Source organism: Poecilia mexicana, unplaced genomic scaffold (assembly GCF_051168715.1).
Source record: "Poecilia mexicana isolate PSO_F unplaced genomic scaffold, ASM5116871v1 scaffold_12, whole genome shotgun sequence".
In the NCBI taxonomy this organism is placed as follows: Eukaryota; Metazoa; Chordata; class Actinopteri; order Cyprinodontiformes; family Poeciliidae; genus Poecilia; species Poecilia mexicana.
The window spans coordinates 1,554,182-1,579,229 of record NW_028263381.1 but is presented as its reverse complement, the minus strand read 5'-3'; the positions used below and the strand labels follow the sequence as shown (position 1 = coordinate 1,579,229).

Sequence of the window (25,048 nt, the reverse complement as noted above, 5' to 3'; positions counted from 1 at the left end):
ATTCAAATTCTCCTGGGAAATTCCAAATCCAGATTCATTCAAGAGATCTTCAGACAGAGAACCCTGATTTATCACTGTTCTCTAGAGCGGTAGAGATGTGTTCTCTACTACTCTGAGTCTTGTAGTGACAAATGTTTTTAGCGCTGAATTGCATTTGTTGAAGATAAGACTTGAATTCAGTTGCTAGGATATAGTAATCCATTCCAAGAAGCTCTCTGTTTGCCGTTCTTTAGCTAATCAGAAGCTGTCTCAGCATCCATTGACTCTTACCCACCACTTCATTGGTGTGTAGATGCCATTGTCAATCACATCCGCTTCATTATGATATTGATCAGTTCAATACAGAATATTTAGCAGTGAAAAAATTCCATGACTGGATTTATTGCACAGATAGCACTGTGTCATGGTACCACACTGAAAGGCACAGAGATCCTGAAAGTGACTCATTACATGTAGAGGCAGTCTGATGGAGTTTACACCTCTGGCCATGGAAGGGACCAGAACACCTGAATTCAATGTATGAACCAGTACCTTTGACAGTTTGTAAAAAAATAAATAAAATAAGTACATATTTACAAAATGGGTTGTTCACAAGTACACAATTTAAAGGTTAAGCTCAATTAGCAAGACTGGATACAAGTCTTAAGACGTATGGAAGAGGTTTCCGCATCTGACAGATCGGTACCAGTAACACTGCATTCTTTTCACTCGTTTTCTTTTCACTTCCTGGTGTGTTTATTTATCAAATCAGTGGAAAAACACAGAAGCTTCCTTTGTCCGCCCAGCAGGGGGAGCTGCAGCGCAGATGGAAGCTCCAACAGCAGCTGAAGCAACTTTCCTCCGTTTCCACATTTCCAATTTCTGACATTATTTCCTTCCCACGGCTTGGGACAGTCGGACATTATAGACTAGAACAAATTGTAATATACTTTGGAATTGATTATTTGTTGACAAGTTTCTCCATCCAAATTGTTAAAAGGACAAAGTGATAAAATGAATATGCTCTGTTGATCAGAGGGTTGATCATTTTGGAAGTTATTCCAGTTTTTCAGAATAACTTCTGAGAAAGAGGAGGTGTCTGATGTTTTTATGGTTTAAAGCACTTTGAACTGCCTTGTTGCTGCTGTAAAAATAAACTTCACCTGACTTGAGACTCAAGCGAAGCAGCCATCGAGCTTCAGTCCAGGTTTTCTACCATCTCTGTATCATTTCCAGAATGTCTGCTTTCCCTCAGGATGCTTCCGGTTCAATGGCTGCAGAATGTTGCTGCTCCTGCTCTGCTGATCTTTGACTCAAAGTCAGGTTACAATACAGACGGGTGTAGCTGTACCTGAGGCTGTAGTAAAACTGATTCTTCATTAAAATCATGCAGCTGTTTATTAACTACATTTTACTGAAGGTGTGCAGGCTATGAGGGAATGCCCACCTGTTAATGAGTCATCAATACACTGTTGAAATATCTGAAACACTTCTTATTACTTCTGTTATCTCTCACGTATGTAATTACCACTGTACTGGCATTGTGCAGTATATTATATTACATATGATCACCTTCCTAAAATAATGGCCTTTTTTACACAAAAAGTTATTTCTTTTTTTTTTGGGGGGGGGGGTATGACATAAACCCAACAGGGTTTATGTCATACATAAACCCTGTTGGAGGCTGGAAAACTCTTCATTTTTCAGCAAGACAGCAACTCCAAAAACAAACAGCCAGAGTTACAATAAAATGGATTACATCTGCTGTTGTTACAACTGGATTAGTCAAAGTCCAGATCGAGAGTCTGTAGGAGTTGTGAGGCAGCCAGCCTTGAACCTGTGGATCTTGTCAGGGCAGAGAAGCAAAAGCTTCAGTTCATTTTAATGTCCCATACAGACACCCGGAGGTGAGTGTCCCTCCGTAGAGGACCCTGTCCTGTCCCTCCGTAGAGGAGTCTGTCCCTCCTCTCCTGTTCTTGCCTGGGGCAGACCGCTGACTCCCCGCTGGGTGGTGCCAGCAGAGTCGGGTCTCCGACCTGAATAGCAGGAAGTGTCTCTCAGCTGGAGACATGCACTCCGCTCTGTTGCTCCTTCTAACTTTCTTCTCCTATCGGAGCGGAGGAGACCGGCTCTTCCATGGAAGCCTGCTGGACCAGGACCTGGTCCTGGACCTGGACATGGACCTGTTGGCGGTGCTTCGCCGGGTGGACCCCCGCTTTTTGTCCGTCACTATCGACGCCAGTCTGGCATCAGAGGAGAGGTTCATGCTGCTGTTGAGGTGAGGGTTAGCGCTCCAAACAGGCAGGCAGCCGCTCACACTTTCAGTCCGCACAACTCTGCGTCAGATTCACCTGAAAGCTGCTAAAGTCAAGGATTGTTCGCTAATCTTCGCCGCTGCGCGCAGTCTGGTTTAAAAGAGGACGATGAGCGCAGCAGCAGCAGAGACACACCGCCTCTTATCCGGTTAAAGTTCCTGATGTTAGAGACAGACTCTGCAAATCATTACGTCCATGTGAGCTGAAAAGGAAGCTGCTCCAGATTCTGACTCCGAAGTTCAAGTTAAAGCCAGAATAAGAATGGTTCTGATTGTTCTGTGAGGTTCTGATTGTTCTGAGGTTCTGTTTGTTCTGTGAGGTTCTGATTGTTCTGTGAGGTTCTGATTGTTCTGTGAGGTTCTGATTGTTCTGTGAGGTTCTGTTTGTTCTGAGGTTCTGTTTGTTCTGAGGTTCTGTTTGTTCTGTGAGGTTCTGATTGTTCTGTGAGGTTCTGATTGTTCTGTGAGGTTCTGATTGTTCTGTGAGGTTCTGTTTGTTCTGAGGTTCTGATCGTTCTGAGGTTCTGTTTGTTCTGAGGTTCTGTTTGTTCTGTGAGGTGCTGATTGTTCTGTGAGGTTCTGATTGTTCTGAGGTTCTGTTTGTTCTGTGAGGTTCTGATTGTTCTGTGGTTCTGTTTGTTCTGTGAGGTTCTGTTTGTTCTGTGAGGTTCTGTTTGTTCTGAGGTTCTGTTTGTTCTGTGAGGTTCTGTTTGTTCTGAGGTTCTGTTTGTTCTGAGGTTCTGTTTGTTCTGTGAGGTTCTGATTGTTCTGAGGTTCTGATTGTTCTGAGGTTCTGTTTGTTCTGTGAGGTTCTGATTGTTCTGTGAGGTTCTGTTTGTTCTGTGAGGTTCTGTTTGTTCTGAGGTTCTGATCGTTCTGAGGTTCTGTTTGTTCTGTGAGGTTCTGTTTGTTCTGTGAGGTTCTGTTTGTTCTGTGAGGTTCTGTTTGTTCTGAGGTTCTGATCGTTCTGAGGTTCTGATCGTTCTGAGGTTCTGTTTGTTCTGTGAGGTTCTGTTTGTTCTGAGGTTCTGTTTGTTCTGTGAGGTTCTGTTTGTTCTGAGGTTCTGTTTGTTCTGTGAGGTTCTGTTTGTTCTGTGAGGTTCTGATTGTTCTGTGAGGTTCTGTTTGTTCTGTGAGGTTCTGTTTGTTCTGAGGTTCTGTTTGTTCTGTGAGGTTCTGATTGTTCTGAGGTTCTGATTGTTCTGAGGTTCTGTTTGTTCTGTGAGGTTCTGATTGTTCTGTGAGGTTCTGTTTGTTCTGTGAGGTTCTGTTTGTTCTGTGAGGTGCTGATTGTTCTGTGAGGTTCTGTTTGTTCTGTGAGGTTCTGTTTGTTCTGAGGTTCTGATCGTTCTGAGGTTCTGATCGTTCTGAGGTTCTGTTTGTTCTGTGAGGTTCTGTTTGTTCTGAGGTTCTGTTTGTTCTGTGAGGTTCTGTTTGTTCTGAGGTTCTGATCGTTCTGAGGTTCTGTTTGTTCTGTGAGGTTCTAATTCTGACTCAAAATGACCCTCTGAACTGACCGCTTTCATTTCACCTTTGAACTGAAAGCCCACCCTCACTCACTCCGGCAGCTGTTATACAGATCATTCCCCCCCCCCAGCTGTTCATTTAAGACCTTATTAATTTATTCTTCCTTTATTGTTAGAAATGATTTAGTTTTGTTTTATTAGTGTAATTTAGAGTTTGAGCCCTTGTGTGTTTCTGTTGTGAAGCAAATATGTGGCGGTTCATCGTCAGTGGCACCCGGGGGCCATATAAGGTTTGTGGGATAAGAGTGTGTTTAAATGAAAATTCTGTCCTAAAGAATTTTATCTCATCCTCTGCTGTGAAGTGACGTAATGATAATGCATTTTAAAACTGCACCAATTTCAGCAGTTTTAGTGCTACTCTCTACTGTAAAGCTGCACCATGAAATGTTTCACAACATTTTCTTTCAGATAAAGAAAAGATCAATTTACTTACTAATAAAGTAAATGGAGTAGAAAACTAAATTACAGCGAAATACTGGCAGATGCCAGTATATTACTGTATATTTAGTTTAACTATATTTATTTTAACAGTAAACTACTTTTAAAATTACAGAGTTCAATATGTACATTTAAAGTAAATTACTGGCAGCTAAATTAACCAACATCTGTATTTACTTTAGCAGTAATCTACTGTCACATTAGATTACGGTGCAGATATTGTAAATTTACAGTAAAATTCTGGTTTCTGTACCTACCAGTATTTTACTGTAAATTTACAGGATTATTTCTTATAGCTCATTTCACAGCTCAGGAAAAGGTTTTAAGTTAAAAAAAACAGCTTGAGTTGCCATGGCAACAGTGTCCGTGTGGCGTAAATCACACAAAGTGAGAGAAAAGAAGAATACAGGTGGTAAGAAATTGTTCTGTTTTTTGACGTTATTTTACTTTTGCTCTGGCGAACCAAGCTGCTGTCATTTGTTAACTTTTTTGTTTGTTTGTTTAATAAGGGAATAGTATTAACATGATGTAAAGCTAGAAAAAAAGAATGATTTTGCATAATAATGCCCCTTAACTCAGTAATGAACAAATAAATTAACGGAATAGGAATATGCCAAAACCTAGAGAACATAAATTAAACAACCAGAACATAATTGATAAAATACAAATAAAAAGCCTTGAATCGTGTCCTAAACTATTATTTTAAATATAGTAAAGTGAAATAAAATATATAACTGCTTCATCCCAGCTGCTTTGTAACACTTCCCAGACTGATAAAGTTATCAGTTCATTCATAACATCAGTTGCCTTCTCTGCCAACTGCTTGGAAATCATAAAACATTGTTTTTCTGGATTATTTTTTATTATACTGCTAGTACCTGATGCAACTTTGAGGCATCAGGTACACCTCAAAGTTGAGGCGTACCTGATGCCTCAACTTCAGGTTGAGGCATCAACCTGAATGTCTGTTCTTTGGACATCTGTTCCAAAGAACAGATGTCTCTGTTCTTTGGAAGAGGGGAAAAAAGAAAAATCAGTGGTGTGTCAAATACTTATTTTCCCCTCTGTATGTCAGCGTGTGCTCCTCAGAACCTCCATGAGACACATTCAGAAAGTAGCAGAGTAGTGACAGAGTGTCTGCCTCTAATCTGATGATAAAAATGATGGTGATGATGATTATGATGATGATGATGATGATGATCATGATGGCGGTGTTCGGGTGTTTGAGCTGAGTTCTGTCCACCATGTTTCCTCTGCAGGTCTCAGAGGATCCGGACTCTGGCCACGGCTCTGAGTCCAGCCTTTCTGAGGTTCGGGGGAACCAAGCAGGATTTCATGGTGTTCAGTCCTCAGAGGAGCCAGCAGCTGGATCCAGGTCTCTTCATCTTCTTCTTCTTCTACTCCTTCTTCTTCTTCTGAGAAGCAACATATCGTAAAGGGACAGTCTTATGTGAAATCAACTTTGTTGAGATTAACATCATGTTATAATGTTATTCCCTCCTCAACAACATACCTGGAGTATTGCCTTGATTCTTTCTTGCATGTTGAGAAACCCTTCAGTCTCCATGGCAACCATTCAGTTGTGCAAAACGCCGACCTAGCACCTCAGAGAAGCAGCTTCTCCTCTGAGCTGTAGTTTCCAAGCTTCCACCTCACAGAGCAGCCCTCCGCCATTCAGCTCCTTCAGACTAGTCAGCAGCAATTAGCAAACACCTGGTGGAACTGTGGATTCCACCAGGTGGAACTCATTATAGCAGCTACTTCTCACTGCAACACTGGTAAAAACATTGTGAAAGGGTTAATAGAGGAGCCATATTGTAATGACTTCCTGGAGGTGGAGTTTCAGAAAGAGCAGGAGTTTTTAAAGAGACAGAGGCTCAATTTCAACGCAATAAATCAGAAAGTAAAATTTCTTTTCAACCATATTTGATATAAAACAGCATTATTATATCAATGGATTTTGCTATTAAATGGGATTATGTGCCTTGAAAATGAAAAATACCGCCCCTTTAATTGTAACAATATATAATTTTGATAATATCAATACCAAGCCAGTATCATTTTCAGATTGATAATGACTTCTCTTGTCAGATAGATGACAGTTTTCCTCCTGAAATGTTATTTCTAAATAAGTATTGGTACTATTGTTGGCGATACTGGCACTTTATTTACTTGGTATCATGTTGATACCATGCAGTATCACACTCCTCCAGCTTACAGGACTGCAGCGTATTTGCAGAAATAAACAACACAACACATTCTCACTGTGTTGAAATAAATGCCATGTTCAGCAGTTTGTGTTCTGATGGCTTCCTTTAGTCATGAGAACTCGTCCTCTGACCAGCGGCTCTCGCCCCCTCAGATGAGCCCTGCAGCAGTGTCCGACTGCCCTGGTGGCTGGAGCAGAGACTGAAGCAAGACTGGGCCCAGCAGCAGCTTGTCCTCTCCAAGGAGGAGCAGCAGAATCAGTACAACCCGGTCCACTTCACAGGTAGGTTCTGGATGTCCGGCCGGCTGTCTTCTGAAGCTGCGGGTGTCTCCTGATGGCTGTCTGTCTCTGTCAGAGCTCACCGTGGACCTGCTGCACTCCTTCAGCAGCTGCTGCAGCCTGGATCTCATCTTCGGCCTGAACGCGCTGCTCCGGACAGCAGACAACAGCTGGAACAGCAGCAACGCCCGCTCTCTGCTCCGCTACTGCGACTCCAAACAGTACGAGATGTCCTGGGAGCTGGGAAACGGTTAGCATCTGCTCTCACAGTTATAACTCAGACACCAGCCTCAGTGAGGGAGCAGGGTGGGCTTCAGGCAGTGTCATGAACTGCTCAGCTAACTAAGCCTAACTCACAAAGGAAAGAGACATTGACAGATTCAAACACTGTGGTGACATCCATGTAGCCTTAACCTGCTTCACTGTGATGAAACTCAGTCAGTAATTAATTAACGTCTCCATCTGTAGTGTGTTAAGAACCAGGAAGTTATTATTTTGTCTTCACTCTGCTGAGGAGGCTGAGGAAGGAACAGGAGGGCGTCTTCATCAGGAAACGTATCCTGTCCAGAATATGGCGCCTTGCAGAAACATCCATCCCTGAAACTCCCTCACATTTTGTAATCTTACAATCACAAAATGTAAAAGAAATTTATCAGGATTTTATGCAATAGCCCAGCACAAAGTACTACATGCAAGCTTCTTTTCTGTTTAAAAATTGTTTTAAAATAAAAATCTGAAAAGTGTAATCTGCAATTGTATTTAACTCCCTTTAATCTGATACCCATAAATAAAATCCAGCTGCCTTCAGCAGTCCTCAGTTCAGGGATCTGACACCCGCAGCTCTTTGAATCTAACACAAAACCCTGAGAGCTTTTTTTACGTTTCCACAAATTTTAAAGGAGCAGTATAAAATCCACTTTTTTGAACTTTATATTATCATCATGAACATACCTGGCGTGTTACCTTGATTCTTTCATACATGTTTGAGGAATCCTTTAGTCTCCCATGGCTATAATTTGGTTTACAGAAATGTCTGCTCTCACTGAGCACCGACTTTTCCATTCAGCTCCATCCTGACACTGCAGACCCCAACTGAGCTTCCACCCCACAGAGCAGCCCCTCCCCCATGCCTCTCTCACTGAGCTTCTTCAGACTAGCCAGCAGCAATTAGCAAAAACTGCACATCTACTTCTCAGTACTCACTGAAAAAAAGGTTTTTGTTGATGTGACAACACACAACTACACACACCATGTGGATGGAAATCAGCTGGGAGTCGAGTTCATCCATCTCAAAAAGATGATGTCAGAGTTCAAACTTTGGACAGAGTCAGAGTTTAAACTTTATGTTTTTCTCTGGTCTGAACAGCAAAGAAAAACTTGAGTTTGGGATGAAAGTGGAAATTTGTGGTTGTAATGTTGCTGCTATCAGTTCATCTCTAAGACAGTGAGAAATGTCTGCAGCTCCAAGTTTCAAGTTCCTTTAGAAAGTCTGTTTGTAACAGAAACAGAAAGTTGGATGGACTTCTGAAGATTGTTCTTTTGTTGTAGAGAGGATCTGAGTCTGTGTGGTTTTATCATGATCCAAATTCAGCAATGAACGTTGAGCTTTATGGGAATCAGGAAACCTTTTAAGCCAATTATCAGATGAGCTTCTTCTTTCTCTCTTCCCTTTTTACAGCTTATTGCAGCAAACCTGGAGTAATACTGAAACTCTGTGGTTTCTTTCGTGACGTCTGAGTTTCACTTCCGTGTCTCCATGTGGTGAGAGTCTCATACTGACGGTGTTCTGTGTGTCTGCAGAGCCAAACAGCTTTGAGAAGAAGGCTGGGATCCGTGTGGATGGAAATCAGCTGGGAGTCGATTTCACCCGTCTCAGAAAGATGATGTCAGAGTTCAAACTCTACCGGGACGCTGGGCTGTTCGGACCCGATGTGGGCCAGCCGCGGGACCGCAGGGCGGATCTGCTGGAGAGGTCTGCACCTGATGTGGATTTGCATCACAAATGGAACTATACAAATGGTTTTGTTTTCTTCATGAAAATTGATAGTTTTTATGAATAATAAGGAGAGCATCTGAAAAACACATGGACGTCTCGTTTGCTAATAGAGCAAAATAGAAAAAAACTTTTATTGAACCTCAGAGGGGAAATTCAGATGTAACAACAGGATGAAGATATGCAAGTTCACACAAAAAAGTTTCAAATAAGTGTTTAAAGATATACATATATAAAAAACAAGATGAACAATAACAGCAATAATAATGTACTGCACAAGATTCTAACATAAAAATACTGTGCAGTTATTAGAACAGAAATTTTGTACTCGCAATCCAAGAGATGTGCATCTGAGTAGGATGACTTTTTAAAAAGTACATAATGTGTGAACATGAAAAAACACAGAAAAACTGAAGTGCAATAACAGCAGAAATTATGTTAAAAATTAGCAAAACTGCAAATGGTTGAGCAAATGCCAGCAGGGATGTAAACAGTGACTGAGTTTGCAGGAAGCAGTGATGGTTGTAGAGTCTAACCTGCTGACTGCTTCATTACTGGACTGAAGAAGACGTCAGTGGATCCTCACTCTGCTTTAGTTTAACTTTATAAATTCACTAACTGTTTCCTCCCCGTGTTTCTGCCGCAGCTTCCTGCATAGTGGAGCCAAGGCCATCAACGCCTGTACCTGGCACCAGTGAGTTGACAGTCGCCACGCCCACCACATTCCTCAGCAGCACCAAAACATCAGCTGCAGCATCGCTGCAGAAGCTCTGTCCAAACGGATCTGTAGTCACATGAGGGTTTTTGGACAGTCAGTGCTGCTGGAACTGCTGCAGCTGCTGATAGATTCTGGTTCCTCTGTGGTTTCACACCCTGAGCTCAGCCAATCATTGATTAGATATGAAATCATCCCTGAAGCGATGGCTGCGGTCACATGATGGTTCCATCACACTGTCCTCTCCTCTGTCTCCTAGTTACTATGTGAACGGCAGAGACACTTCACTACAGGATTTTCTAGACCCTGAAGTTCTGGACACCCTGGCTTTGAAAACCAATGAAGTTCTGGAGGTAACGGCGTCAGACTGCAGCAGCTGGTTGGCTGAGGGTTTGATCACAGAGATGTTTCATTGTTTGTTCCTTGTGTGGCTCAGAGAGTACAGCAGGAGTCTCCGGGGAAACCAGTGTGGCTTGGAGAGACGAGTTCGGCCTACGGAGGTGGCGCGCGGGGACTGTCGGACACCTTCGTCTCTGGATTCATGTGAGTCCAGGTCTATTTAGGAAAACTTCACATTTAACTAGAATAAAGTCTGATTCATTCAGTGATCACTGCTGCTGAGAGAAGATCATGTTGAGGATCAGCTGAAGCTGTACGATGTGTTCACCTTTGAAACGTTCACCTTTGACCTCTGGAGTTTCTCACAAAGCAGATCAGGCTGAATTGTGTTAAATGAACATGATCCTCACAGTGCTGCTGCTTTGACCAGATGACAGTGGGTTTGTTGATGACATCATCAACTTCATGTTTATTACATCACATTACCGCTTACCATCACTCAGTTAATTAGAATATTGAAAAGTTCATTTCGCTCAGTAGTTCAATAAGTGAAACATATTTTATAGATTAATTCCACGTAGATGGATGTTTTCAAGCCTTTATTTCTGTTAATTCTGATAATATTCTGTTAATGAAAATATGACATTTGAAATCATTACATCAGACCAATATTTTTTTTTTCTTTACACAGAAAGTGTATTTAATTCCTGGTTCTACCTGGTTGTTAGTCTTAAAAGTTACTTTTAATCTGACAAACAGGACTAATCGGAACAAGATTCTGAGTTTCTGAATATATCTTTACTGATGATGGTTGTAATGTTCAACAGGTGTGACGATGTTCACAAGTCATTACTGAAAGGTCTGCACAGTTCATCAGCAGGTGTATGATGTTATGGTTTTATGGTGCAATGGATTTTGGATCCAAAAGGGGAAGAAGAGCAGCTGACTGTTCACTTCATTCTCATAAAATGATAACGTAACAAATCAGTTCTGAAGTTTATCCAAAACCCAGAAACCTTTTATTATTAATAAACTTCATATTTTACTACTGAAAGCCTTTGACTAAAGCTAAAACAACCTGACAAATGTGAACAAAATCATTCAAGAAACAAAGAAGGAGAAAAAGACGACTGAAAATAAAACGTTAATTGCAAGAATGTTAGCTCGGTAGCAGCTCATGCTAACATGAGGGCATGTGCTAAGCTCACTTTTAGAGCTGAATATTTTCAGTTGTGGAAAACAAACAGACTTGTGGTGTGTGCAGGTGGCTGGATAAATTGGGTCTAGGAGCCAGGTTGGGCCTGGATGTGGTGATGAGGCAGGTACTGGTCGGCGCCGGGAGCTACCACATGATCGATGACGACCTGGACCCCCTCCCGGTAAGACGGCTCTGGACTTCCCAAAACACTTTCAGTCGTTTCAATCCACTGGGTCTCTTTACAAGGTGACTCAGAGAGTTGATGCAAAAATAATAAAGACGTTAGTGAAGTTGCTGATAAAGCATCCATGGAATGATAGGTATGAAAAATGCTGATGTCCGGGGAAACTCCAGGATCATTCTGTCGCTGATCAGGTCTTGTCCGGATGAAGCCATGCTGCCAGACTCCGTGCTCAGCCGGGAATCTGATCTGGGATCCTGCTGACTGTCGGAGTAACTTTGGGGATTTTCATTTAATATGGAAACGATCCTGTTGTAAATAATAAGTTACAGATGTGGGTCAATGGACCCACAATGGCGTCTATCGCTTTCATTACTAATGTCATGCTTTTTTATGAATAAAATGAAAAGTAAAATTGTTTTTGCATTTATTAATAGATAAGGATGTTGTAACACTGCATTAGAACCTTCTCCACTGCTGTTAGCCATTGTTTAGTGTTGAGAACGAGAGTCTCAATCGATGAATCATAATTTGTATTGACACACGGAGCATAAAATCAGCCAAGAAAAGCATTCAGACTTTACTTATTTTATTAACTTTCAGCGCTGAAAGGAGACGCTTTACCATTACATCCGAGAAGAGTTTCTAAAAAAGTCTGTGCAGCGTCTGAGGAGAAAGAGGAGGGTAGCTGATTATATGGACTGAAGACACTCCCTGAAATCACACCATGTCTCTGTGGCCTGATGAGTTTCTGTTTTCTCGTGAGAAATATGCTTTAGTGTCTAACAGAATCAAAAATGTAACTCTTTACTATGGGCCCTTTGTCTAACAGCGTGTGACTCTTTCTCGGCCTTGGTAAAGCTTCTCAACACATAATAGTAATCATAATGATTTAACTAATTTACTAATCTCAACACCCCCTGTTGGGCTCTAAAAGAGCCCAAAAAGGAGAAAACAAACCCTAGAGTAGACACTGTCCCTTCCGGAAAACATCCCCCGAGGCTTTTACAGATCTTGACATACATTTGATCATTTCAGTCATTGATGTTGTCTTTCATTCCTGTCATTTCATCTCATTTCATTTCATTTCAATTTTGGGGGTAAAAACGGACAGGGCACCCCTATGCCTCTTAGGCGGTGGATCGAAACCACAATGTCCCTCTTACAGTCTAATAAAGAACATGTAAAGAAATAAAATTGTTAAAGGATGTTAGAGTTAAAATTAGGAAAGGAGATTCAACCGTCCATGGCATGACTTTTTTTTTTGTTTTTAGTGGAATAAAATATTTTCCTGCAGACTTGTGAGAGCTTCATCATCTGTAATTACACATCAATCATAAAGTTGAACGATTACACTTTCTGGAACCAAATATTATTACCTTTATGTTGCTTGTTATTTATTATTTCTTTTTGTTACCTCAGGTCAACGTCATGCCATAGAAGGGTAATGAACTATTAAACAACAAAGTCTGAAATTTTTTTTTTTTTTTTAAAGAATAAATGTTAAATTTTATGAAAATATAAAATGGGTGAAGTGTTAGGAGGATCTAATTGTCATCTTTAAAGTAAAAAAGTATTAAAATTATATTCACTAAGTTGTTAGAGTTAACCAAAATGTAAATTGAATAGAATGTTAGGATGATATTTCAAACTTAATAAAGTGCAAAAATGAATAAAGTGTTAGGTTAATATTTAAAATGAATAGAATGTAAAATGAATAAAAGGTAGATATTACTTAAAACTTAAAAAGTAAAATTAGAAATGTTAAGCTACTATCCTTTAAAGTCAATGAAGCAATAATGAGTAATGAGTAAAACAATGTGTTAGTTTTTATAAACCCAACTTATTGAAATTTCTATGTAATAATTAAAAGTTAATGAACTACAGAAAGGATGCAATGTTAAATGAAATGGTAAGAAAAGCTTAGAAGTCTGAGTATTGAAAGGCACAGAACAATGAACACATTCATAAAACAGCAAACCAATGCAATAAATCAGTTTCAAGGGCAGCACAGTCAAAATATACTGATATGAATTAACTGTGATGAGGAAACAAGTAAAAATGCTCTCTAAGTAAAATACAATAATAGTAATAGAATCTAATCATGTCAGTCTCTCTATAGCGAGACCTGTCTACGTCAAATCAGTTTCTGCGTGTGTCCAGATGTAGAGCCGGCGCAGCTCGATAGGAAACCCCGACAGTGCCCAGGAGGCTTCAGTGTGGCGTTTCAGCTTTAACTCGGTCCACCAATCGTGGAAGGCGCCCACAGTCTCACATCCCGGCACACCCAGAAAGGATTGGACTTCATTCTGCAACAGAAAAAACACAACAAAAGGCAAAATCAATGGATTATATAAAGAACATTAAAGTGAAGGAAAAAATGTTGTTTTGTCACTAGATACTAGTACTGCCCTTATACTATAGAAAGCTGGAGGTCAACGTTCGTCTTTCGGTTCTGGGAAACCATCTGATAGGCAGGTGGGGTTCTATTGGTACCGCTGCCCTTCTCTGTGTTGGAAGTGATGCACTGAACAGCCGAGGACCTCAGGCAGGGAACAGCAGCATCCACAGGTGATGAGGAGAGCAAGGAAGGTTCTTTAAGATTGGCCATCATCTAATTAGTAAATATAATGTTCTTTTTTTTTTTTTTCTAAAGGCTTCTCCTTGAAGCTGAAGATCAAGATTTTTTTTTTTTATACTAAGCCAATAGAGCATCAATATATCAGTAACATTTATTATTTCAGTTCTCCTCTTACTAATAGCAAAAGAAATGTTTAAATTAAGTAGCACATTTCAACCTTCAAAAATAACTTTGCTTGTTTTAAGTGTTGGTATATTCATAGGATCAGACAAAATCAGAAACCAAACAAAAAATCATGTAAAAGATCAGATTATTAAATAAATGTGCAAAACTGCCCACAGTCATGTTTTATCAAATATCATTTGAAATGTATATAAGATTTATCCCTAATAGAAACTTTACCAGAAATCTTAAACCATATATAAATCTTTTGCTTTTGTTCTTTTAATGAGATTCAATCAAATAGCCCTCATTTAACAAGAAGTAACCCGCTACACTAAAGGCTTGTAAAATATCATCAATAGTGTGAAAAGTTAATGATCCGTGTTAAATTAAGATCCCTTGTAATACATTGCATTCATGTAATAAAAGACAACCTTATTTTGTCTCAGACCAAAAACTGTAAATTATGATTATTAGAAATGTTTAGGCATTGGATCAACAATTACACATAGCCTATTTTTTTTACTAGAATAAAGTTAACCCTGTCACTCCATGTTTACTGACTTATTTTATTCTCATCATGATTTTAAATCCCATAAGTTCAACAATTTTAACCTTTGAACAATTTGTTCTCTTGAAACCCTTCTATAAAATATTTGTTTAACTGAATTACACTCCTTTGTAGCGTTGATCATATTTATCAATGTTTTTGGCAGTTTTGGGGAGAAGTTTGATACAACTAGATTTATTAAATTGTATAATGTTCAGGTTAGACCTTTCTGCATGACTTGGTTGAACAAATGATTTTGAATAGCAAGAGAGAAGCAGCAATCAAACAATTTAAACTCTATTTTGTAGAAATCTGTTTGACACATGATATCATTGTTAATTTTACTGTCTTCAATTCAGAATGTTCAGTATTACTTTATAAACTCATTTCATTAATTAAAACATTTGTGAATTTTGATTTAACCTCTTTTATATTTTGCTGAAGCCCAAAACTGAAAAATTTCTCAATAGATTAGATTAACTCAGAATTTGCTTGAACAGAGTAATTCCATGCATCTCCCCCTGTTTCTGTATCAGACACTGTTTAGTGTTTCGGTACAGAAACTCTTAAGAAAGTCACGCAAATCATTTAGCCCAAATTTGCTTTCATTGCTAACTGTAACAGTTGGATGTAATTTAACCAGGGTGTTTACACCTCAGTGAAAGAATTTAACAGTTGATCGAAAGAATGTGCAGTAAACCCATAATTTGGTTGAGTAATTTTCCAAAGAGTAGATTTTCCTAAGATTTGAAATGGATTCCAAACAAATTTAAATCATAACTTGAAATAATAGTCCTTATATTTGTAGCCACTGTAATTTGAACCAACTAGAACTTAGACCATCCTCTTTAGTATTTGAAGTGTGGTCGGATGTGCTTTTGTAAATCAGGAAATTAACAATTTTACCGACTTTTATCCTGTTTCAATCATTGTCCTGCTGGAGGAGAGAAACATATTAGCCAGATGTTGGACAATCAGAGTTATAATCATTCAGGCAAACAATATTTCTGTAAACTGCAGAGAGTTCTAACACCCTGCTGCACCGTTAAACTTATCCTGGGGGTCAAATAGCAGAGGTCAGAGTGCAAAGGCAGTAGATAATGAATTTGCTGTAAAGAAACTAAAGGTGAGAAAAAGTGGCATCACATAATTCAAAAATTCTAGAAAAACTATTAAGAGCTACAAAGTTTTGTTGGCAGCCATTTTGTCTCCAACCTGTAGACTGAGGGAAATCCCAGGACCAACCATGGCAACAGACAGGACCGCCTCTGAGTCTCAGTCCGACTTTACATGTGATGTTCCATTTGCCCCATCAGAATCTGTCCAGGGCAGCATTCAGTCCCGCTGTGCAGAAAAATCTGGACAAAGTATGTGGCCCCCCTTGTGTGGGAGAGGGAGAGATACAGCAGATGAATCATTGTTTTCAAACCTCCGTCTCACGTCGGGCAGAAGCTGTTGGTCTTTTCTGCCATAGGAGACCCTCAGAAATGACGCCTGGGTCTCGTCCTTTAGCCAGGTGTTTCCTCAGAGATCACAGTCAGACATCCAATGCGAGATCCTGCAAGCTGCACTCCGCCTTCAGGTGACAACAGGAAAAATCAATCCAGCCTCACTGACCTCTGTAGAAGGTGTAAGAATCGTCCAGCAGGTCTTTGCTCTCAGACAGCAGTCCAGCAGAAGATGGCACAATTCATGTGTAGAAAGTGCAAATGTCCAAGTCAGCGTGGCTAAGAACAGCGGAGGCCCCTACAAAAACCCGGCCCCTACGGTCCGTCAGACCACAGGAAGCAGAACTGCTAGAGTAAAACACAAAGTAAATTAAGAAAATAAAAGTGTATGCCACCTTTTGCTCACATAATTATAAATTAAATGTCTTTTCTTTAGCTTGTGACGTAGATGAAGAGTTGGCTCTTTATTTTGTTTCCTTTTTTTTTGTTTCAGCCAGGCTCAGGGTCACTGGAGCAGCTCAGATAAGGGCCACTGCCTCAGTCTCTGAGCTCCAGAGAGAAATAGAAATAGAAATGTGTTAAGATGATTCAGAATTAACCGATTATGGAATCAACTCCTCTCAAAAATTTAGACTAAAAAATTATTAAAAATTTAAACAAAATTTAGTATTTCAGCTACATACACTTTTCAGAAATTGGTTATTGAAATGCATATGTAAAATAATTAATTCAATAGTGTCCAATTTTACACAAAAGCATCTTTGTGATAATGCCACGCTTTAAGACAACCAGTAAAATCTCCTTAATAATTTTAGGTCAAAAAGAAAACTGTAATCAAATCTATATGAAAGTGTTACCATTATCCTGATATTTTTCAAAACAGCTGAGTGTTGTATTTATGTATAGTTTTCTCTTTAGAATTTAAAAAGTTGTTCACATTTTATCTGAATTTTTCCCCGTGTCCCCTCAGGGGCTCCGTAGAATTTTTATAGTACTTTTAACCAAAGTTTTCTTACTGACAACAATTACATCCAACTGTAACTTTATAAAATTAAAATTAGAGGTGATGCAGGAAATTCATGAATATTTAAATAAACATGGCATAGATACTGATTGAAGCTATTCAATTTTAAATTACCGATTTCAATTTAGTAAGAGCTTCTATATAACTCTGTATTTCAGTCATGCAGGAAGGCACTGTAAGAGCTCATTAAATAATGTCAAATGAATAAATTCATAATTAACCATATCTTTAAATCGATTAGGAATTAGAGTCTATTTCTTCTCTGCCCCCTGTTGATATAATTTAAAAATTTGAAAGCAATTTTGCATGTTGCTATTCTCCAAAACTAAAATATTCCAGGGTGTCACAAGTTTTCCAAATCTTCTGTCTAAAATTCTAAATGTTCTAAATGTAAAGATTTATCAGAAATGTTTTATGTTTATAATTTATCATTTCCCCCTTTTGTTTTCTTATGTAAATAGAAAACAAACAAAATATTGTTCAGAGACTCTCTTTTTTTTTTACATATGTCTAAAATGTCCAACTGAAACTGTACTGCAAAGGCCAAAAGTTTCATTATTTTAACGAGTTCAGATCAGAAGTTGGATTGCTTTCCTAAAAAGCAGTGTCAACGTTTATTTTGGATTGACAAAAGAAAAATTGATCAATTTAGGCAGAGGAGCAAAAAATGTAGATAAAGATTGTGCAGTACTCTAAGATGTCTTTGCGTTTCAAATCAAATGTTTTGTTGGACTTGAATTTATGTATCAATTCAATTAAAATTTAAGGCACACAAATGTTGTGAGCCATTTGTTGTCCAATCAGTTTGTTTTTACATAATCAATTATTATCATATCCACTTTAAAAGTTTCATGTCCAATTTGTGCCTTTCTACCAAGACACGCATGTGTTTCGAAATCAAGAGTTAGTTCTGTTAGTAAATTAGTTGGTTAGTTGTTAGAAAAAATAAAAAGAATAATATTAATAAAAATGAAAAGAAAAGAAAAAAAAGTCAAACTAAATGAAGCAGTCTTGTAATAAATGCTATCTGGTTTTAAATCTAAGCTGAAATGTGATTACTCCTTTTCCAACATTCTCATTTTGAAGTAAGGTAACCGAATTATCTGGATTTAGAATCATAAATTGTCTTTGAGACAAGAATATTTTGTAATGAACCTTAATTGAATCTGGAGCTGTTTCTTAATCACCTTTTAAATCAAACACATACTCATATTTATTTACCAATTCTGTTCCCTCTTTAGACATTTTAAGGTGACCAAGTTTCAAATAAAAAGAAATCCTGTTTTTGATAAGATAATGAGAGAGACAAATTTTGATTAGTCCATGATAAAGTTCAACTCTGCTATAAACCTCATTTTTAAAGTTTCATTAAGTTCAAATTTTAACCCATCAACAGCTAAGCAAAAATTTCTAGAATTTCAACACATTAGATGTCACTTTATTTTGTTTACAATTTTACCTGTTATGTAATTTCGTTCATCTTTCATACAGTTCATTTTACCACATGTGAATTTAGTGAATTGTGCAGGATTAGTTTAGTTTCAATAAGTTTTCCCTTAGTGTCATTCATTGCTTCCAGCCAGTATTTCCCCAAAGGCTGTTTAACAGGTCGCCTCCTTTCTGCACCAGGTATTCTAGTCCCCCTTTTTTTTTTAGTTTTTCTCTTTCTCCCTTATTTTCATATTCGTCATGCTTTGACAAATAGGTTATTAATGCTTCTATTTGCTCACCGAGCGCAATCCATGGCCCGATGCCCCACTTTGGATCATATTTTTCCTTTTCAAGTTCACCCTCCATCTGTTTAGGCTAAAATTTAGGCTCAAATATCACCTCTTCTCTCTTTTCTCCTTTTTTCTTTTTTTTTTTTTTTTAGCAGTTTTGCTCGCACGGCGGCGAGGAAATCAAACACAGCAGACAAAGTCAAAAACCTCCCACAGATTATAATTTCCCAATCTTGACCATGGTTTTAAAACACATTACAATAAACATAAAATAGTACATTTAAACACATAACGTCTGCTCAGCGGCAGAAGCTTACACACACAGCTGACAGACACACACACAGCTTTCAGATACACAGAAATGGATCCACGCTTTACAGCTCCTATAATGTCCTCTTTTATCACTTATTTCACTTATTACACTACAGAGGATCAGATCGCGATCAACCTTTATCTTATTCTCTTATCTTTTGTCCTATGGTGGACCCCTCTCAACACTTTTGTGTTTCTTGAGCAAGTCACAGATTGGCTAACGCGTTCTTTTTAGGGGGCAGAACTCCCCAAGGATAAAACCGACAAAACCTCGCCTTTACCTTCCCCGCGTCCGGGAAAAGCCGGGGACAGCGACCTCCCTCTGCAGTGCCAATCGACCTTTACACCTAATTCTTCACACCTAAAAACTACTGTTTCTTCACACCTAAAAACTACTGTTTCTTCACACCTAAAAACTACTGTTTCTTCACACCTAAAAACTACTGTTTCTTCACACCTAAAAACTACTGTTTCTTCACACCTAAAAACTACTGTTTCTTCACACCTAAAAACTACTGTTTCTTTACACCTAAAAACTACTGTTTCTTCACTTATTCCTATGAACAGTTAAACATGTAGACAGGCCAGTGAAACACAATTTGAACAGAAATGTAAAAGGAATATGAAATTTAGACAAACCTGGGAAAAGCAGTACAGACAACGGCTGATAACTGAAATTTATACAGACCTGAGAAACAGTACAGTGGTGTATATTCAGGAACAAGTGTCCTTACCTTTTATTTGGGCCCTACACCAGAGTACTGTTTCGGAAAGTCTGCGCCTGAACGGCCAGTCCAATCTCTGCTCATGTGTCAACACAAAACCATCCTCTGCTACCAACTGTTGAGAACGAGAGTCTCAATCGATGAATCATAATTTGTATTGACACACGGAGCATAAAATCAGCCAAGAAAAGCATTCAGACTTTACTTATTTTATTAACTTTCAGCGCTGAAAGGAGACACTTTACCATTACATCCGAGAAGAGTTTCTAAAAAAGTCTGTGCAGCGTCTGAGGAGAAAGAGGAGGGTAGCTGATTATATGGACTGAAGACACTCCCTGAAATCACACCATGTCTCTGTGGCCTGATAAGTTTCTGTTTTCTCGTGAGAAATATGCTTTAGTGTCTAACAGAATCAAAAATGTAACTCTTTACTATGGGCCCTTTGTCTAACAGCGTGTGACTCTTTCTCGGCCTTGGTAAAGCATCTCAACACATAATAGTAATCATAATGATTTAACTAATTTACTAATCTCAACACGTCTATCGCTTTCATTACTAATGTCATGCTTTTTTATGAATAAAATGAAAAGTAAAATTGTTTTTGCATTTATTAATAGATAAGGATGTTGTAACACTGCATTAGAACCTTCTCCACTGCTGTTAGCCATTGTTTAGCTAACTGTGTTAGCATTGTGCTTTGAAATGAGCTGAGGAAAAACGCAGCACACTTTCTTGGGAAGCTACATTTTCAAATGACTCTCATAAGGTTCTAATTGTAACTGTGTAAGAAGAACCAAGCAAAGTTTATTTCATGAAGTGACTTTCTTACTTGAAAATAAGTTTTTCTTAATAAAATTGGAACACAGGGCTGGGAGAGGAGGGAATGGCTAAATAATGAAAGAATATCATAGCTTCTATCTGTCATTAAATGGTGGACTGATGGTGTTACTTTCGTCCCCAGTGTCCTCTAATACAAAAAACACCTTCTGCCACCATAGTTGCTAGGCAATAGCATATACACAAAAGTAAGGGCAGGAATAAATCTGAAGACTTGACTGTCTAATTTCATCGTCACTTTCTTCTGGTCTTCATGCTGGACCAAGGATCAATCTTTGCTGAGTTTAGATCCACTCTGCATAGAGGAGTTTTAACCGGTTTTAAAAGACACAAATAAAGGAACCCAGAGTGTTTGAAAGTCAGTTTAACATCATAACAAACTGGAACCTTTATTTTGGTTTGATTTTATTCGCTCATACTTTTCTCTCTCTACTCAGTCATCTGATTTGATTTTCTGGCATCTTTTTGAATCACCCACCTCTGTCTGAATTGTTGACTCTTCTTCCAGGATTACTGGCTGTCGCTCCTCTATAAGAGACTCGTCGGACCGGAGGTGTTGAAGCTTCAGCTCGTTTCTGATTCCGGCAGAAGTAAAAGAGTGAGGCTGTATCTGCACTGCGCCAACAGGAAGAGGTACTCACAGAAACAAGACAAACATGTTCAGGAAGCACGGAGAAACAAACTGATCAAGAGGTCGAGACAAAGGAAATGTTTGCTGCCTGTTTAAAGTTTAAGGTGGTTCAAAGAGGTGAAGCTGGTGTAAAGATCTAGTGACAGCCCAAGGTGAGATGCTGTGTTTTGTTTTGTTTTGTGTGCAGTTACCCTGGCGGAGCCGTGGTGCTGATATGGATGAACCTGAGCAGGAAGCCAGTGAGGATCTCACTTCCTACCGGCGTCTCCAGCAGCACAGTGGACGCTTTTGTTCTCCAGTCCAACCAGCCGGGGGAGGAAGGACTGCAGTCCAGGTGTCTCTCTCCTCTCAATACAGCCTTTTTTCCCCCTAACTGAGAGCCACAGAGTCACGCGGAAGATTTAATTTATTTTTGTCTGGTGCTTCCTGTCATGTGAATTGTTGACAGTGGTTTAAGTCAGAACACTTTCCCAGAGGAAAGAGAAAAGTTTGTGGACAGTGATGGAGCAGATGCTTGTGGCAGTGGCTGTTTTGAGACTTTAAGTTATTTGTTTGTAATGTTTCTGTGCTAAATGGTTAGAGAAAGTCCAAGGTTTTTATTTGCAAAATAGGAGAAATTAGATGAAAATTTGCCCATTTACATTCTTGATCCTTCTTTAATTCAATAAAAAAAATACCTCATTTCTAGTTCTTCTAATAGTGGTAGATGGTGATGGTGTGGGCAGAAGGGTACACCAGTAGCAGTCTGTGTTGCAACAAATCTGAACTAACCTCTGACTGAATCAAATTAAATTACATTTATTTATACAGCACCTTTACAAACAACTGCCACTGACCAAAGTGTGCACGCAAAAATAACAAATAACAATAATTCCAACATTAAGGAAAATACAAACACAGCATAAGAGAGAAACAGAAACATAAAAAGGGCAAAACATGAATCTCTCACTCTGTATTAAAAGTCAGTGAGTACAGATGTGCTGAAGTGACTCAATAACACCTGGAGTTGAGTCAAGTGGCAGCAGAAGGGAATGAAGACTGTTGCTGGGTCTGCTAACCCTCCTCCTCTGCTTTTGTCGCTCTTTTTCACACCTTTGCCTGGCTGTGGCTGTCGAACAGAGAGACGTTAGAGTTCAGTATGTGATTAGCAACCGCTGCTAACATGGAGAGACTGATTTCAGCTCATATCAGTCTGCTGATTAGAATAAACTCTTTCACCACTTCACCTGTCCTGATGATCTGAACGAACTGACACGAAGCCGAAATAACAGAAATAAGAACTATACACCAGAAGAAGATGAGGTATTTTTCAACACCCACCTCTCGCTCCACCCTGCTTCCAGGGCAGAGTCTGTGTGGAAACAGCTGGGTGGATGTGAATCCCACAGCGTGTGTCCACTGATACATGTAAAAGCAATGGGAACAGAAGGAGGGGCTGGAGGGAGTGTAGAACATAACCACTGACCCTGGTGCATTCAGAGTTCTTCTTTTCTCCGGGTTCCTGACATTACAGTGACATTGTGGACCACTGTGTGCTTTTGTAAGGGTCATTAATTCTTCAGACCACTGCTTGCTGGACGCTTTGGTTCAGTCAGGTCAACATCAGAAGTTACAAAGGACACAAACACACCAGACTGATGCAGCTGGACCTTTGCTTTCAGCCACTTTGCTGATGTCAGCAAAACTAAGGCTTTTGTGTTTGACTTACAGCGCCATCTAATGATGGACTGTAGCAATCATGTAGCAATAAGGTATGAGCAGGAGTAGGGTGACATCTAGTGGTGAAAGGGACAAACTGACCAGATGAACTTTGAGGGTTCTAGAGGAAGTTACTGATGCACCGACCTTATTATGAGCAGAACTTCAGTAAACGTGACAGTCTGGCTCTTTGTGGACTGTTGGAGATCTGCTTGATTCTCATTGCCCTCACCTGCATTGTCCTGACTGTGTGTGTTCTGTTTTCCCTGCAGGTCTGTTCAGCTGAATGGAGAGCTGCTGAAGATGGTGGATGATAAAACTCTCCCTGAGCTCAACGGCACTCAGCTTCCTCCTGCTGAACACCTGAAGCTTCTGCCGTACTCCCTGGGGTTCTTCGTCATGATGGATGCACAGGCACCAGCCTGCAGCTGAGCCCAGTACTGAGCATGGTACTGAGCCTGGTACAGCGCCTGGTTCCGAGTCTGGTTGTGAGCCTGGTACTGAGCCTGACTAACTGCTGCTGGCTAGTCTGAAGGAGCTGAGTGAAGTTACTGAACATTCTGGGACTGGATATGATCTTCTGCTGTGAAGTTTTACTCACACAAGGCGCTGCTGCAGTTTCATGCTCTGAGAACACACACTGTTTGTAATCAAGTTCTCCTGCTGGGTAAAACTTTTATGTGATAATGTCTACATGTTTATCCTGATAGATCTCAGGTTAACTCACAACTGCACTACTTTTCAAGATAACATATTGAAAATCAGTTACTGGAATAAGGGAGTCTTTTAAAGACGGTTAATAATTTTATAACATTTACAGCTGAGGCTTGTTTGACTTTATTTCATCTTGAATAAAGAACATTCAGGTTACATTTCTTGGCCTGTATTTGACAAAGATGCTGCAGCTAGAAGTGTACCTCATATTTTAGTATCAATCCAATGACAAGTAAATACAGGGTCAGTGTCATGATACCAATACTGGATACTGATACTTTGAGTTTGAGTGATAGAGCTAAGCCCCTCCTCCTGGCTCTGATTGGTTGTTTTTGAACGGGAGCTTTGGGTTTCTTCAGACAGCAGTAGCAGCTCAGGGAGGAAGTGGAAGAGAGGGATCTTTTCACAGATTATCTGTCTCATATTGTACTGTCACAACATGGTGACAGCTTTAACATATATGTAAAAATCATATTCTTTAAAGGTTACATATTGTAGCTTTACCAAACTTAGAATATTAATAAATAGCTGTCTCTGCATTCCATAAGTACGTCTTGAAAATAAATGATGTAATCAGTTAGTATACTGATAAAAAAAAATCTGCTTTAATTTTATTGATAGAATAATATTTAAGCACACAACTTTTATCTTAAAAGTTTTATTTATGTGGCCCTCTTGGGAGTAGAGGGCCACATAAATACTTAGATGCCCTGCGGCAGACTGGCGACCTGTCCAAGGTGAACCCCGCCTCTTGCCCGAAACATTTGCTGGAGATAGGCACCAGCAGCCCTCCTGACCCCACTAAGGGACAAGGGTGTATAGAAAATGGATGGATGGAAAAATACTTAGAAGAGGCCGGATTTGGCCCGCTGTGCTCCACTGTCACTTCAGATTTCTGTTGTTTTCTTGTAGTTTGGTCGGTGTCCACACGGGGGTGGGCTTGCTCCACTCTGCTTTTCTGTACTCATAAAACACATGTGAAACAGCAGACACCAGATCAGCAGTACTTCACTGAAGGTTTCACAGTCACTGATGCTGAACTGTGGCTTCAGTACTTTTAATATTTGTTTGCATGTTACATTAGACTGCAGCAGAGCAGAGGAAAAAAACAGCAAAAAAAAACAACTGATGTTTCAAAGCTTTATGAGGAAATACATCAGATTTCCAGGAAGCACACTTCAGTCCAACTGAATGTTTTGATAGTTTTAGGCACTGCTCCTCCTTCAGCAGTCAGTCTGCTGATTAGATGGACAGAGGGAAGCTGTGGAATGCTTATCAGCTTCAGCTTCTCTAATGATCAGGCTGTGACAGCATAAATAGATGGTCAGTTTGTATACAGTATATCCATAATGTTGATAAGTCGACATTATAAACTTTAGTTTCAGATTCCCTCTTGAAATGTTATTTTATTTTTGTGCTGTAGTTCCTAAATTGTAATTTGAAAAAAGATTTAGCTTTGGTTTTGTTTCACATT

General features: G+C 39.4%; 1 protein-coding gene across 1 annotated transcript; it reads left to right on the top strand.

Moving 5' to 3' along the window:
- Positions 1 to 1,984: 1,984 nt before the first annotated feature.
- Positions 1,985 to 23,732, top strand: hpse (heparanase). Its single transcript, XM_014968136.2, has 12 exons — positions 1,985 to 2,257; positions 5,517 to 5,632; positions 6,620 to 6,748; positions 6,822 to 6,995; positions 8,546 to 8,717; positions 9,385 to 9,432; positions 9,713 to 9,806; positions 9,890 to 9,996; positions 11,057 to 11,171; positions 21,040 to 21,164; positions 21,350 to 21,496; positions 23,133 to 23,732. The coding sequence occupies exons 1-12, from the start codon at positions 2,049 to 2,051 to the stop codon at positions 23,290 to 23,292; spliced, it is 1,596 nt and encodes a 531-aa protein (XP_014823622.2). The 5' UTR covers positions 1,985 to 2,048; the 3' UTR covers positions 23,293 to 23,732.
- Positions 23,733 to 25,048: the final 1,316 nt, after the last annotated feature.